At 41.5% G+C, this 14,860-nt stretch overlaps 1 protein-coding gene across 2 annotated transcripts in view; it reads left to right on the top strand.

The window, feature by feature from the left end:
- Positions 1-14,236, top strand: part of ccdc120b (coiled-coil domain containing 120b) — a 14,958-nt gene extending 722 nt beyond the window's left edge. The window contains exons 1-10 of one of the 2 annotated variants that reach the window (XM_029432667.1): positions 5,748-5,884; positions 5,971-6,070; positions 6,952-7,082; positions 7,744-7,845; positions 7,941-8,061; positions 8,395-8,454; positions 8,776-8,929; positions 9,077-9,178; positions 9,516-10,553; positions 11,746-14,236. In XM_029432667.1, coding sequence (XP_029288527.1) covers positions 6,022-6,070; positions 6,952-7,082; positions 7,744-7,845; positions 7,941-8,061; positions 8,395-8,454; positions 8,776-8,929; positions 9,077-9,178; positions 9,516-10,553; positions 11,746-11,842 — 1,854 coding nt within the window. In that variant the 5' untranslated portion in view covers positions 5,748-5,884; positions 5,971-6,021 and the 3' untranslated portion in view covers positions 11,843-14,236. Of the gene's footprint in view, positions 1-5,747; positions 5,885-5,970; positions 6,071-6,951; positions 7,083-7,743; positions 7,846-7,940; positions 8,062-8,394; positions 8,455-8,775; positions 8,930-9,076; positions 9,179-9,515; positions 10,554-11,745 lie in introns of those variants that run through there. The other variant, XM_029432666.1, reaches the window with a different exon arrangement.
- Positions 14,237-14,860: the final 624 nt, after the last annotated feature.

Here is a 14,860-nt window from a genome sequence, read left to right as displayed (position 1 = left end):
AAAGACATAAATGAAACAGCAACTGCATGTATCCAAATAAGCAGCTTAAAAAAATATGTGTCATGCTTCTTGGGAATACACAACTTCTCCCTGCTAACTGCATTGTTATGAAGCAAAATAGGCAGAAGCATGCTGCTATATACTGCTGCCTGCTGGGCCTTATTGATTTCACTGTACTCGTTTATGAATACTGCTCATTCTCATGCAGCAGTCGTTAAGCCCTGTTATTAACAGATTCCTGAACAAGGATGTCTGTCTGCATATGAAAAACTCATCCAAATGTGTGGAGTGGGTCAGTCAGTGCCTTCAGGGTGATGCACAGCTAGTCTGCCTCTTGGTGTAGAGCTGGGAAATACCTCTCTGTTTTCAGAAGAGGATATTCCACTTTGCTGCCAAACATTTTCCAAAGTGCCTGTCATTCCTATTGTGGGGTTCTTGGTTCTTGGACCATTATGGCAATTTGCAAAGAGGTTTGGTTTGGCAGTTTTATTGCAGGGGAAGCTGGGAGACTATTCATGCTCGATGTCTTTTGACACATGTTGGTGTTTATTTTCTCCCCACGCTGTTTGCTGTCATATTCAAATTGTTAGCATGGCACCATATTTTTCTATAAAGAACTCCCTGTGGTTTTCCAGATACTACAATTCAATCTAACACCATGTAATTGGACTTTGACCCAGTTTGGTGCAAACACAATTATTTTGTCATTACACCAAGTGACACTGCAACGTTTAAGATCCCCTTAAGACATGGACTGACATCATTTGAGCACCTGGTTCAGTGGTAGTTTACTGACAAGCATGCAGGTTTAGTATGGGGGGGGGGGTGTAAAGTCACACTCTCAGCCCCCTGTACTTGATCCATAAACTCTTTTACCTGTACATTTGCAATGGATTTAAAGTGAAAATATGTCTCGGTGCTTAGTGTGTGAGCTCGGGGAATCAAATCCCAGACCTTATCAAGTGCTGGAAATATACCAGAGCAGTAGTGCCACGAATAAGAGAGAGAATTCACCCACACTTCTTCAGTCATAAAGAGCAGAGAAAAATCAGATCTGGCTGTAGTATTGAATGTAAGTGTATGGCTGTGGCTGCACATCACAAGCAGCTCTGAACTCCATTTCAAAACTAAACAAGGCGGATTACAGCCACACTGGAAACATAAAAACTACTTTGGAATACATACAGAAATCCCCCCAGGTGTTACAGAGCGAAGGGAAAATGCATAGAAATAATCCCCTCGGACATTAGAGCCGCATTCCTTTCTTTATTACTCCCCTCTGTTCAGCTTAGCAGAATCCAGGTGGATAGCAATCACCAGGATTGCTTTGTTTCACCCGCAGTAGGTAGCTGTGTCAAACGTGCAAAGGTGAGCGTCAAGGCCAGGGAGGAGAAACGGTGAGCCGCGCGATTGGTCAGTCCGAAGTTAAGCTGCCCTGCTGTGTGCCGATAAGCGTGTTATAAATCAGTATTTCATGGATATAGAGAGCACAAGAAGAGATCATATTAGTGTGGGGGGTTGGGGGTCACCTGACCTTCCATAAGCCCTCCACAGTTCTCTTTGTTGGGGTTGTTCAGGTGGATGTAGTTCAGTAAATCCTCGGCACGGAATCCGCAGTACGTCTGACCCTGAATGATCTCTTCATCATACAGAAACACGAATCTCCCTTTTTTTCTTCCCATTAGGTTAAAATCATTTGGATGTTGACATTTGTTTTCCTCGTCCTCATGATTGCCACTCACCACTGGGTGTATTTCACATCCTTGGCCTGTGAATGGTAGGGAGAGGCGTGCAGATAAAGGTCACATTACTGCTCTCCTACACATGAACAGAGCAAGGTTCACAATTGTTGTCATAAATAAAATGGAAAAATATTTCTCAGAATTTCAAAACTAAGTTGTTGACAAAATGACGCTGTTAAACCGGTATTTATACGATATTTCACACAATAATGCCTGACACAATGTTGACATGGTGTGTAGGGTTACTTTCCATCAGTGACAAGATCTAGGTTTCTACGTGAATCGATTTATTCCCCCACCCGTACTTTTTTGTGAAATGTTCTCCTGGCACGCTTTGTGAGAGCTGACCTCGCAACATTTGATATATTTCAAAGTAACACAGTCTGCAACACTATAGGCCTAGTTGTGACTCCTCACAAGCCTACTTGTAAACCCTGCTCTGGTTACCATGTGTAAGTTCATAACAGTGGCAGCTGTGTCAACACCAACAGTCAACATGAGGGCTGCCAGCCTCACCTGTCCGTAGAGGGCTGGAGGTGATATTTCAGCTGCTCTTTTACATCTCAGCTGCCCCACATTGCCTGTTAAAACAAACACATTGTGCATCCCCTGCCACTTGCAACATATATGAGGTTGTTGCAGAAGCACCTACTGTTACATATTAAGACAAGCTGTATTGTAAGTCATGAATACATCTGTTACATAAATGCTGTCGACAACAGCCGCCTGTTCCTGGGACTCCTGGGCCAGATAAAAGCTGACAGCAAAGAGAGTGAATCTCTTTAAGAGCTGGGAGGCATCGTGTTTATCAAGGGGATGAGAAAACTGGATATAAAACTGTTGCCTGTAGGAATTTAGCTTCGCCGTGAATGTTGTGATCTAATATGTGTGACTTCCCAGCTAAAGAGAGAGCGGCACAGTTCCTTGTGTGGACACGGTAGGATTGGACCTACCTTACAGGCTTCAGTGTTTGTCGGACTTGAATATTAAACTCGCCGCTGATTTGCATTCGTGTGATGCAAGCTGCACAGGGGCAGCTCACTCTCATCGTACAGCTCATGTTTTAATCAACATGGCTTCCACAGTGCTATCTACACCTTCATCCAGAGCCCGTCCCTCCTACCCCCTTACACATGTTAAGTCAACATGTGTTTGATGATTGTGTTGCGTTCATTTCTCTCGTACTCATATCTTCTCTGATCCCCTCCTTTGATGCCGCTCTCTGTGACTCTGTTTATCTGATTCTTCATTGTCCCGCCATCTCTCCCGCAGGCTTCTCTCAGGAATGTGATGGCGTCTCATGTTGTTGTACCTGTACCTCCGCACACATCTGTACACCAGATGTTTAAACAGTTTAGCGCTTGACTTCAGCCAGTGAGACCACTGATCCTCTCAGGTGTGTTATTTGTTACCCTTGTGGTTAGAGGGCGACCTGTTGCAGTTGATTGATTCGTCCTTGTCTTACAGCCACACTGGAGTTTGTAGTAACTCTGACTCGCTACTTTGGTGTTTTTTCTTTGATATAAAATAACATTGTAAGAGACTGATAAGGGCTATCTTTGCAGTTTAAATGGCAAATGAATGAAGGGAGATGAACATTTCAAATGCAGTTTAAATGGTAACAATGTTATATATGAAATAATACAATCAGTCATTGTGAAGATATCAATGTCTAAAGACAAGAACATACATTGCTGAGAACATAAAACGTCTCGTTAATCTGTCATATTAAGATGATACTAAGCTGGTGAACATAGGACCTTGGGAACATAGGTTACACTATAGTTAAACTTATGTGTAACTGAATGTGTAGCCGTTGCTGAACAATAGGTAATTATGAGATAATGCTAAATGCTAAAACACATACTGCCTGTTTTTGTGGAGGGTCACATTGTTTCACTTACGTCAATCGATGCCAGTATCCCACACGTACAGACAGGATGTGCTGAATGTGATAAAATAGACAATGTTGTTGAGAATTGATGAGTTGAGTCGCTTAGAATCCACAAGTGTGCGTTGTCCTATAGAGAAGTACCTAGAGTATTTACACAGCCATATTCACGTCCTGACTTTTACAAACATTAGCCACATTTAGCTACTGGTCATACCAGAACAAATAAGGCTGTAGCAGCAAAAGGAGTGTTGAAGACAACAAAGGTGTTTTTTTGTGCAAACCTTTCATTTGTAAAAGGAAGAAAGTGTTATTTCTTTCTTCAAAAGTTACATTGTAACACTTTAAATGACTGTATTATGTTAGTTGTAGTAGCTAAAAAGAAACATTAGTTAACCCAGAGCACTGAAGTCCAAGGATTGTTAGTTTTACAAAGAGATAAAAGGCATATTTCAGTGAGTGAAAAGGATAACACCAGGCTTCCAAGCAAATGTTTTGGTTGCTGGACAAAGCCATTCCTTCGAGGCACGGCAGCCTTTTGGCTCCAGCTGCCCGGCGACCATGCAGATGAATACCAAATGTCTCTGTCTGTCTTCTCTTGACTGCTGCTCTCAGTGGGCTTACTGCTCAGCCTGGCTGCTCAACAGACAACAGACTTGACACTTCCCTGTACATTCCCAGGTGAAAAGTCCTTCACAGTAAATTAGATTAACTTAAAACCTGATTATCACGGGCTCAGTTTTGTGTAACTGGGTTCATGTGATGAGCTTTTGTCCGAGCGGCGGTCGTAACTCTGCCACTTGTTTGTGTGAAAGGCTCCTACTTGTCTGTCAGCGGGAGGTCAAGCATGCTGGGGGCTTTCACACGTACAGGAGCAAACAGCAGTTACTGGTTCAGTTCCAGTACAAGTATGTCAAGTATGTCTTCACACAAAGTGAGCCTTATGTTGTTTGAGTGAGGAAAACAGAACACTATGTCTTACTGACCCCCAAAAAGCTAAAAGCTGGTCAATTGTGTGCAGAGCTTTGAGACAGCAGCTGAGTAACTGATAGATAAATGTTTCCTTTTGAGAGATGTGATGCTGGCAGACGCAGTCTTTGGACGGGTAAATCATGATTAAGCCCTTGAGGCCTTCCGTCTAGATTTGAGGGGTTGAATTGAGTCGTTTTATGATTTACTCGACTGGCAACATGCTTGTTTATGGCAGCGATTTGTGAGCAGCGTTTAGTGAGAGGCTTTTGGCAGAAAACGCGATCGCTATTTTTGGATGTCGAGTCTCTATTGGGTATTAGGGAAGAGGCTTTGTTTGTAATGAACCTCCGTTATGTGGGAAAAGTGCACTTGAAACATTGCTCACTTGCTGCAGTCGAGTGAAGGCAGAATTTCTTGTCTTTCCTTTATGGGGTCTTATTGAATTTTAGGCAACAGTTTATTTTTCCTTCTCAAAAAAACCAGATAACGATGCCAGATGATCTGATATGTAAAAGCTATACAATATAGTAAATGCAGTTCCATGTAAAGTGAATCTTGATATTTATGACAGCCAGAAAGTGGAAACTTTGCAGAACATTGTTACACTGTTATTTATTCCATCTCTTTGCTTCTGGCTCTATTTCCTCTGGGTCCCTCTCTTTTGTACCAGTAGCTATTGAGACATAAAACACTCAGGTTTTAGGTTTCTCCCTCGCTGTTTCTGTCTATACATTATTAATATTTCTTATCCTGTCTCGCTTCCTTCTCTTTGCAAATGAATTGCTTGCTAATTGTATCTGAGAGCTAATTTTAGAGTGTTACTCACTTTCAGAAAGCCCTAAGGTGCAAGTTATGTTATCGTCAGACTTTAATTAAACTTTGATGTTTTCCAAATCTTCTATAAAAACATGCTAAATGCATATTATTAATATGGCTTTATGTAATGTCAAATCTGGGATTCATGGTGCTTTTGGTGAAGCTGTTGCTATTCTGATAATAGATTATCTTTACAACATACTGTATGACAGATTGACTTTATGTATATTTTACAGTCACAGAAACAAAATGTTCCTCTATTTTCCTTTCAAGCTGTATTAGTCTTTTTTTTTTTTTTTACCTTTTTAAGGATTCAGCTTTAGACACCTGAATAGAGGTGCAGTAGCTCCCCCTGATGGTACCTGGTGTAATCTGATGTAGGAGACACCACTGCTTGTCTACTGCTGACTTGCTAAAAATGCAACCATTAGACCTCGTGAAGACACATGGCTGATACTGCAAGGTTAGAGGGAAGAAAACATCTAAGCCTGAATATATTTTGTCGATGCATCTCAGCAGCAGCTAAGTCTCTGTTGCTTTTTTCCTCAGGTGAGGGCGTGGCTGGGAGCGAGAGTTGTAAAGTCACCAGAATTACATCACATGGAGGTCAAAGGACATCTGATCACATCCATGGGTTTGGGGGTTCCTGGTGAGTACTGATGACGTTCTCACAGTGTTAAGACAGACACCTTCGTGTCTGGACAAGCCTGGACTGGCTGGTGGGGTTTTTTCTCACAGTTCAACAGAAGGAAAACAAAAGTTTATTTTTCTCAAGGAAACCCAGCTGAAAAAACAGCTGCATGTGTGAAGGCCTTTTGTTCATGTACTGTCGCCACAGCTGTCAGATAATCTTATCAGAGCACTGAGAGACAACATATTGTGAGAAACAGACCAACCATTGTGAGACCAAAACACTTATTTTGTAATTCAACAACAATATTTGAAATAGTGAAATGTCTTAGTTTGAATCCTTCACATCTGCATTCAGGTGATTTGGTCTAACATGTCCAAACGCATTAATGTTTTCAAAGGAGAAGTAATTTTCCTGAATTTTTCTTATGGTCAACAAATCCCATGAAAAGACAAGAACCAACAAAGTTGCAGTCCGTCTCTCAAACCTTTCTGACTTTTATAGCCTGTCTGTGACTCTCATCCCCACGCCATTTGGTTCCTACTGAAGGACACGGGTCACAAATATTGTTTGTAGGAGTCTGACTCAAACTAAACTGCAGTTTTCATATACAAGGTAATGAAGGAACATCTCACCCAGTGCAACAGTTTGGCTTATTTATTATTTATTTATATTTTTTTACACAACAATGGAGCCCCATGGCACAGAGGAATAAGATAGAAGAGCAGCTTTTGGATACGCTGACAATACTTGTTGCTAAAGATAATTCATTGTTGGTTTGGGTCTTTTTATGGGATTTGTTGACAATTTAAAAATGATATAATATTTTCAGCCTTAAACTTTAATGATTCTTTAATTCAGTCTCTCTGAAAATGCTTTACATGTGCTGTGCTGTGTAGATGTTCAAGGCTGCCAGGACAGCAAGCTGCAGGCCGAGAGAGTTGCAGCTCTGCAAGAGAGGAAGCAGGCCCTGGAGGCTCTCCTCAACACCAGAGTGGGAGAGCTCAAACACGTCTGTTTGCAGGAAGCCGTGAGTAGCTCTCACTTCACTTTTGTAACACATCGTAGGTCAGGCTATAACATTCAACATTGAGATTAAAATCACAAATTTATGAGAAAAATGTAGAAAATGTAGAAAATGTACTTATCTTTCTCAATACATTTCTGTATTTTTTCTTGTACCTACAATGGCCCTAATACGCCGTCTTAAGATGCCACTGGCAACCAGTGATATGCTTTTATTATCTAAAATGGGTTGCACATTAATATTTGCTTGATTGCTCCAGAGAACTTGTCAGCACGTCTTAATGTGGCCACAGCCGCCTCAGCTTTTCATTAACAGCTGTTTAAAACATCCCGGATCTTTCAGCTGGATGTATAGTAACACGCTCTGTCTCTACCTGCTCTATTCTTGGATTCACAAGTTGTCCACACTGTTTTCAGTTTAGCTAATGTAGAAGTTTAAAGCACTATGCATCTGCAGAATTATTCTGTTTCTGATTTAGAGGTAAATCCTTCTAGAAACATTATTTATGGCATCTGTTTCAGTGCAGTCCACCATTTAGGGGGTGGTTTTATAGAGACTTAAAGTAATCTGTTAAGTGGTGTCATGTTATGTAACACTTTGGAGCTCACTGGCCAGTGAGAAGATGGATTTTAGTTACTGGGGGCTAATGAATGTCCCTCTGCAGGAGCTGACTGGGAAGTTGCCACATGCTTTCCCCCTGGATACGGGAGAGAAACCCCCACTGGTGCAGCGCAGAGCTGGCCCGTCGCCCAACACCAAGGCAGAGGTAAGTCAACACCTTGAATATCAATTGTGTTTACGCGGCAGCTGTATCTCTGTGTGTACTTGTGGTCTAACACGGCTGGCTGTCCCTGGCTGCAGGATGAGGCTGCCCAAAGAAAGCAGATGAAAGCCATCTTCACCGGTGCTCTGTACAGACACTCAGAATCAGACCGAAATATTCCAAATAGCAAGAGGACAGTTCATCGGGGCTGTCACACAGGTACAATTACAAAGCACCTCAAACCACACCCGTACAGACAAAACAACGCTTTTTCATGCACTGGTCTTCTTTTTTCTCCTACATTTAATGTAAGAAATCAACTGGGGAAGTTTTATGGCGAAATGTATTTGTTATTTTCTTCATTCCATTCACCTGTAGTGTCTTCCCTTAAAAAAACAAAAGCGTATACATATCTGGTATAAGTGAATAAAAACTAAGCTGCATTGTCATCAACATTTTACGCTTTTGAAAAAAAAACTTAGCTTTGCATTTATGTTTAGCAAAGATTTCCTGCCGCATCGTCTGTGACCTGAATGGTTTGTTGTCTTTCAGAGGACACTGTCATGTCAGAGAGTACAAGCTCCATGTCAGACTCAACATCCCATGACAATGGTGAGTCAACTGAATACAGACTTTCTGTCGACAACTACCTCTAGTGGATACTGTTCATTCATATTCATAATGAGCTTAACTGACATAGTAGTAGGCAGGCAGGAGAATTAGCTCAGTGTATCTACAGCTTTTTTCCCTTTCAAAATACATCACTAGTAATTAGTAATAATTAGTGGGTGGGAGACTCATTTACACTTTATGCTAAGACTCCCAATATAGCACGCTGAGCTTGTTGTGCCTTTAATGAAAGTGATCTTTTCTTTGTCGCCGCTGAGTGGGCTTCTTTAAAAGATAATTTCTTTGTTTTTCTTCTCCCAAAAGAGTCTTCTCCCAGCGTTGTGGCTGATCAGCGCTCTCTGTCTCAGCCCCGGCTCACAGTGGGCAGCCCCGATCACAGGATCAGCAGGAAGCTGTCGCCAGTCGAGATTTACTATGAGATGAGGACACGCCGCAACTCTGTCACAAGCTCTGTTAGGTACTTTTTCCTAAAGTGACCCCATACTACAAGCTGTGCAGTTCACTTGTTCCATTGCTCAGCTGCCTTTACATGTAATCATGATTGTTTTCATCAATGGTTGATGAATGTTAAATACACCACGTCCTCTTGTGTCTCTTCTCACAGCCCAACTCACTCTTTACCAAGAAGTGCATCTAACATTGAGGGTAGAAGCGTTCCAGCTACTCCTCTGTTGGCCCGAACCGCTCCGATCAGCGTTCACGTCAGGTAACCTGTGATACAGTGCTGCTTCTGTCCGATGCAGCGCAGCTACAGCGCCCTCCCACTGTGATGACTGTGTGCTTGGGAATGGCTTAATGCCTTAGTTAAATGCAGACACAGAGTCAGGGCTGTAACAAAGATTAGTGTCATATTTAGCTACCAGCAAGGGTTTGAGCTCATCGTTTGGTGTTTGAGCATACAAATTCTGTCGCTTCTTAAGTGATTTTCTGTGAAATGCAGTTTCACGGTTTTGATTAAAATTGCTTTCACTCACTTTTCTTTATCCGTAGTTGCTCCGAGTCCTCTCCTAATGTAAGCCATTGTGCGCTCATCTCTGCCTTAGGTCGGATGCGTCGGGTGGTAACGGGTTGAAGCAGTGGTCCGGCAGCCTGGATGTGCCCTATATGATTCCACTGGCCCAGGAGGGCTCTTCCTCTGACCGCCGAGGCTGCCCGTACAACTCCCGGGCCAGGCGCAGTAACAGCTCCGAGGCCCTGCTGGATAGATCGAGCCTCCCTGACGACCCTGCTCTCAGAAACGGGATGCCCCCCCGGGGAGGGCCCTACAAGAGCTCAGAGACACTGACTGACGGTAAGCTGCGACACATCCACCTGGGCAGCCCTGAGAGACATGCTGACGGCTCTGTGGATCAGGCCAAAATGCGTCTGTCCATGGGAGACCGAGGGGCTGGCGGAGGCTACAATGAGCTACTGATGGACTATATCTGGGGGAAACAGCAGAGGATGCAAGTGCAGCACCACCTGTACCAGTCCACAGGCCGGATCTGGCAGGACATGTCCTCTCCTCGCTCCTCCACCGCGGCTGTGCCTCCTCATGCCAATGGCTTTTCCCATTCCCAGGTGAACCTCCCCAGCGCTGCACCTCCTTACAGCCCCATGGTGCTCCGAGGGTCACAAGCTGAGCTGCGCAGGGTCAAAGTCACCAGAACCAAATCTTGTGGACCCTTTCTTCCTTTGCAGCAACATCCCCAGGATGCCATCCTGCTGTCAGCGTATGACACTCCCCTTCCTGCCTCCGGCACCACCACGTCCTCCATACCCAACCTGCACCCCTACCAGACGGAGCTGTCTGGCCCCTCCTTCAGCCGCAGACCCCCACAGTTCTCTCTCCCGACACCAGAAGACTCAACACGAAGCTTGCATAAAGCCCTGGCTCTGGAGGGACTGAGGGACTGGTACCTGAGGAACGCCCTCGGCTATCCTCCTGCTGCCTCAAAAGGCAACGAGGCAGGGATCTCTCGCCTCTCACACCCCCACCCGCTGGTGCACCAGGCCCATTCTGTTCAAGGTGAACCAGCCAACCTCCACAGGTCTCAGATACCCCAGTCAGCCAGCTTCCATGGTCACCCGCTGCATGGAAGGTCAGTATTTATTTATTTTTATGTTATTGCCTTGTCACTTTTAAGAATGTTGTTCTATCACTTTAAGAGGTGTGATTTGATCTGATTTCAAGGGGCATTTTGTATGTTTGGTAGGAATACATTTTTATTACATTACAAATACCAACATGCATGTTTGCAAATATACTCACTTACACCTAAATATCTTTCTCACTGGAAGCTGGCAGCAACTCTCCCAGCAGAGGACGGTGCTATTACTCTCTCACCCATCCATCTATCATCCTGTGACCTTTACAACCGCTGTTTCTTTTCTTTTTCTTTGTGTTTGTATTTGGCGTGGCCAGCGTAATCTGCTGCTATATAACTCATGCCAACATCCAGGCAATTTAATGTATCCTGATCAAAAGTTGTTTCACTCATAGGCTTCTGCAAATTGCCATAAAGAAATACTTCACTTATCAATCTATATCAATTATTGACCCTGTGAACTCTTAAAGAAAACTTTGATTTTCTCGCATGCCTGCACGTTGACGGAAGAATAAAAAAATGGAGAAAAGTCTCGACAAATTTAAATAAATGGGGGCCAAACAGCAAAACTATCAAACTATCAAAACATGCGTTTACAAACCCACACAACTCATGCAATATAATCCAAGTCTCATTTATCCCGTCGTATATAGTCATAATACTTCCCAAACACATGTATTTTCACTAAAACCTTACTATTTAAAACACTTAGGACTCGTCCGGATGAGTAGCCTGGGCAAGCGTTAGATGGGTTATGCAGAAGTGTTTTAAATAGTAAGGTTTTAGTGAAAATGCATGTTTTAGGGAAGTAGTGAGCATACAACACACTTTTTTATTCTTCGTTCACCGAGGAGGCATGGGAGAAAAACTAAGTTTTCTTCAAGAAGTCAAAGTAACATTTTGTAGTATTCGTGTAATGGGCCATGAGAGACAGCTGTCACATTTACACTTAACACTTTGACAACTCAACAGATTACACGTGAACATGCATTATGGGCCACTTTAATTATGACAGGGATTTTTCCCATTTCCTTCATTTCACTGGGATTTCATGAACTTTCTAGAACGCCTCCCTCCAAGATCTTGACCATGATTCATACTTTTCATGAAGATGTATTCTCACTGTGGTTTTACCCTTCACTTCCTGCCTCCTGTGCCGTATTGATCTGTCTTGCCTCCCCAACAGGTCGATGGAGTTGTCTCTCTACCAGGAGACTCCTCATCCTCAGATGCAAGAAGTGACCCCAAAGGAACCCAGTCCAGACCCAGGCACCCTAGTCTGAAGCAGCAGAACACACACACACACACACACACACACACACACACACACACACACACACACACACACACACACACTGCATTATCTGAGCAGAAACACTGTAGCCTCACACGCACATTCACTCACACTCACATAGTCACACACAGACAAGTCGATACAATGTGACCTCAACAGAAATAGCAAAACACGGCAACCTCAGCAGAAAGAGACTGGAATATATGACAAACTGTAGCTGTACAGTGTGAAAAAGCCTTGGCAAGTTCCCCGTGTTCTAACTGATCCCACCAGTATATGAACTTCAAACCCAGTGTTCTCATGTGGACGTGCACTGGACTTGACTCATCTAACAATATGGTCATGCTGTACTTAATATATCAATATTTCTGGTCCAACACAAGCAGTAAACTCCTTCCTAATAACCCTGAAAAGTCGCCCGAGATATACTTTTTTACAGAATATATACAACTCTAAATTACTATTTTGTATCTTCTGAGATATAAAGAACAGCTATATTAAAGAGGTAATTTATTGCTCATTAATCTTGTGATATACAAAGATGTTATATGAGCTCACCGTCATTAAAACAAAGTATTAATACATGCCAGTGAATGTGTGTTTGTAAAACTATATAAAAGACGCAAAAAACATGCTTCTGTTTTCATCTGCCGTTAATTTCTCAGCCATTTGTATTTTTCACGTTTGATAAATGAAAGGGGCCATGAACTGTAGTGTACTGGTGTAGCAGACGGGAGTGCCTAAATGTTTTAATATCGAAACTAAAACCTTGGTTGGAAAACTTTAAAGTGCTTTCTAATGATCTGAAATGTTAGCATTAAGCTTTTGTGAGTTTAGTCTAATCCAAAAACTGAAAGCAGTTCACGATGTCACTAAATTAGGATATTTGGAATGATGTCATGTATATTGTGATTTTTCAGTATGTTTTCTAGATTCAGCTTAGTGCTGGCCAATAAATGTAGCTTTCTCTGTGCTGACCTTGACGGAACAATTTAACCACTTTTAGGAAAAACCTGAGGGCTGTTGTGAAACCTACTGTAGGGCAGTAGCACATGACTGTATGACAATAATGTACTCATATCAAATCAGTTCTTCCCTGCATTTAGTTATGGAGGATTTGAGTGTCATATGGAGCACTTTATGAACATCTTAAGCCTTAATTCCTTATGAAATTGTCACCAGGAGAGATGACAGGCAGTAGACAGGGTTTTTAAATTTGTGGGAATAAAATAAAGAAAGTGGGTTTTGTCAACATCTACTCTATCTGAGTGTTAGTCTGTATATAGTGTGGATTGTACTGATGAGTTTCAAGATGATGATTTATTCCCGTACTAACAAGGTCATTTTTAAACTAACCACATGATAAGTATTTAGTCAAAAATAACCTCCCCCCCAATCCTTCCGCCCCCCAAGTGAGCACTATTTAATTGGTTTGTAAAAAGTGAGGTGGATGGTGTGAACAGAAGAGGGCTACTGCAGTTTTGAATGATGGTGTGAGCAGGTCTCATACCAGTAAATGTGTTAATGAGAATTCATGCTGGCTGATTTTTTTTTATTTGTAATGATTTCAGCTCATTTCATGTGCTTGGTTTTGTGTTGTTTAAAAAAATAATACTTGACATGTTTTTAAATCAGAGTAGTAATGCGTCATAATATATTTCTAAGTTTGTAATCAGAGTCTTAATGACATTCTGCAATGTAAACTTCAGAAAGATCAGAATACTACATTAAATCCTCAAGGAAACTGAAAGTATATAAGTGTAGACAAAACACGTTTATATTCCTCATTTAATGAACTTGATCTTTGGCCATCTTGAGACTCATTTGAATGTAATTCTTTACGTCATACGTGATGTTGTTTTCTCCTCTGTTACAAACCGTAGCGCTGCGTGGAATGTTACATGTTTCTTCTGCTGTCTGATGTGTTCACATCCTTCAGTATCCAGCTTCACAGAGCTTCTTCCAGCTGGTTAAACAGAAATTAAAGACCAAACTGCTGTGCACTGGGGGTCATAAATGTATTTTTCATATAATGTACTCTGTAAGTTGAAAATCAACTAAGTAAATTTAGCTCTAAAGCAAATTTATTCAAACTATATTATATTTATGATCCTATAACATTTTGTAGCTATTTACTGTAGCTCTTTCTCATCAGTGTGGGAATTGGTAATGTGTGTTAAAACCACTTCATTCAGCAGTGTGATGTGTTAATATTTGATTATTCCTTTTTTCTTTTAAAAGATATTTAAATGCAGCTGTTTTGTCTTTTCTTCCTCTCTTTATACCCAGGCCTATGAATTAAGACTAAATAGGCCCGCCCTATACTGTATGTATGAGATTGTGCATTCATTCTACTAAATAAAGTGTCATGTTGAAATCATCACACAATGTGTCAGAATGTTTATTTATTGTAATGCATACTGTAATAGTGGAAGCATACACAGTTGCAGGGCCCTGAAACTAGTAAAACTCATTTTAGCTTTGCTCTATTGACTAGCAACCTATTGTGGGAAATACGTAATGTCATCAAATTTTATGCACTATGTAAATTAATAAAATATAATGTTGAAATGTTGAGAATAAAGTTGAGCTTTCAGTATTACTGCCAGACATAACAAAAAATAAATCAGAGGATTTTATTTAGCATTTTGAGAATATAGTCAAAATGTTGAGAATAACGTTGACATACCAAAATTAAAGTCGCACTTTTGAGTATAAATGAAGCCACTAGCCTTAGCGCATATACTGAAAGTTTGACTTTATTCTCAAAATGCAAAATAAATAAAAATGTTCCTCCTTTCATTTGTTCCCTTATGCCTCACTTAATAAATGTTTGAATTTGTTTTCTTTTGATTTATCATTTATTTAGTTTAAATATTGTATAATGTAACCTTAATACGTGAACTCATATAGCATTCATTATTTCATGGTGACCTGAAGTATTTCTAAAACCCGTAATTGTAAGAAAGTCAAAGATGAGATAATAAATAAGAGCATGAGCACCTCG

The sequence above is a fragment of the Cottoperca gobio genome, chromosome 5, assembly GCF_900634415.1.
Source record: "Cottoperca gobio chromosome 5, fCotGob3.1, whole genome shotgun sequence".
NCBI lineage: Eukaryota > Metazoa > Chordata > Actinopteri > Perciformes > Bovichtidae > Cottoperca > Cottoperca gobio.
Note: the sequence above shows the minus strand (reverse complement) of the source record. Positions and strands in the feature narration are given on the sequence as shown.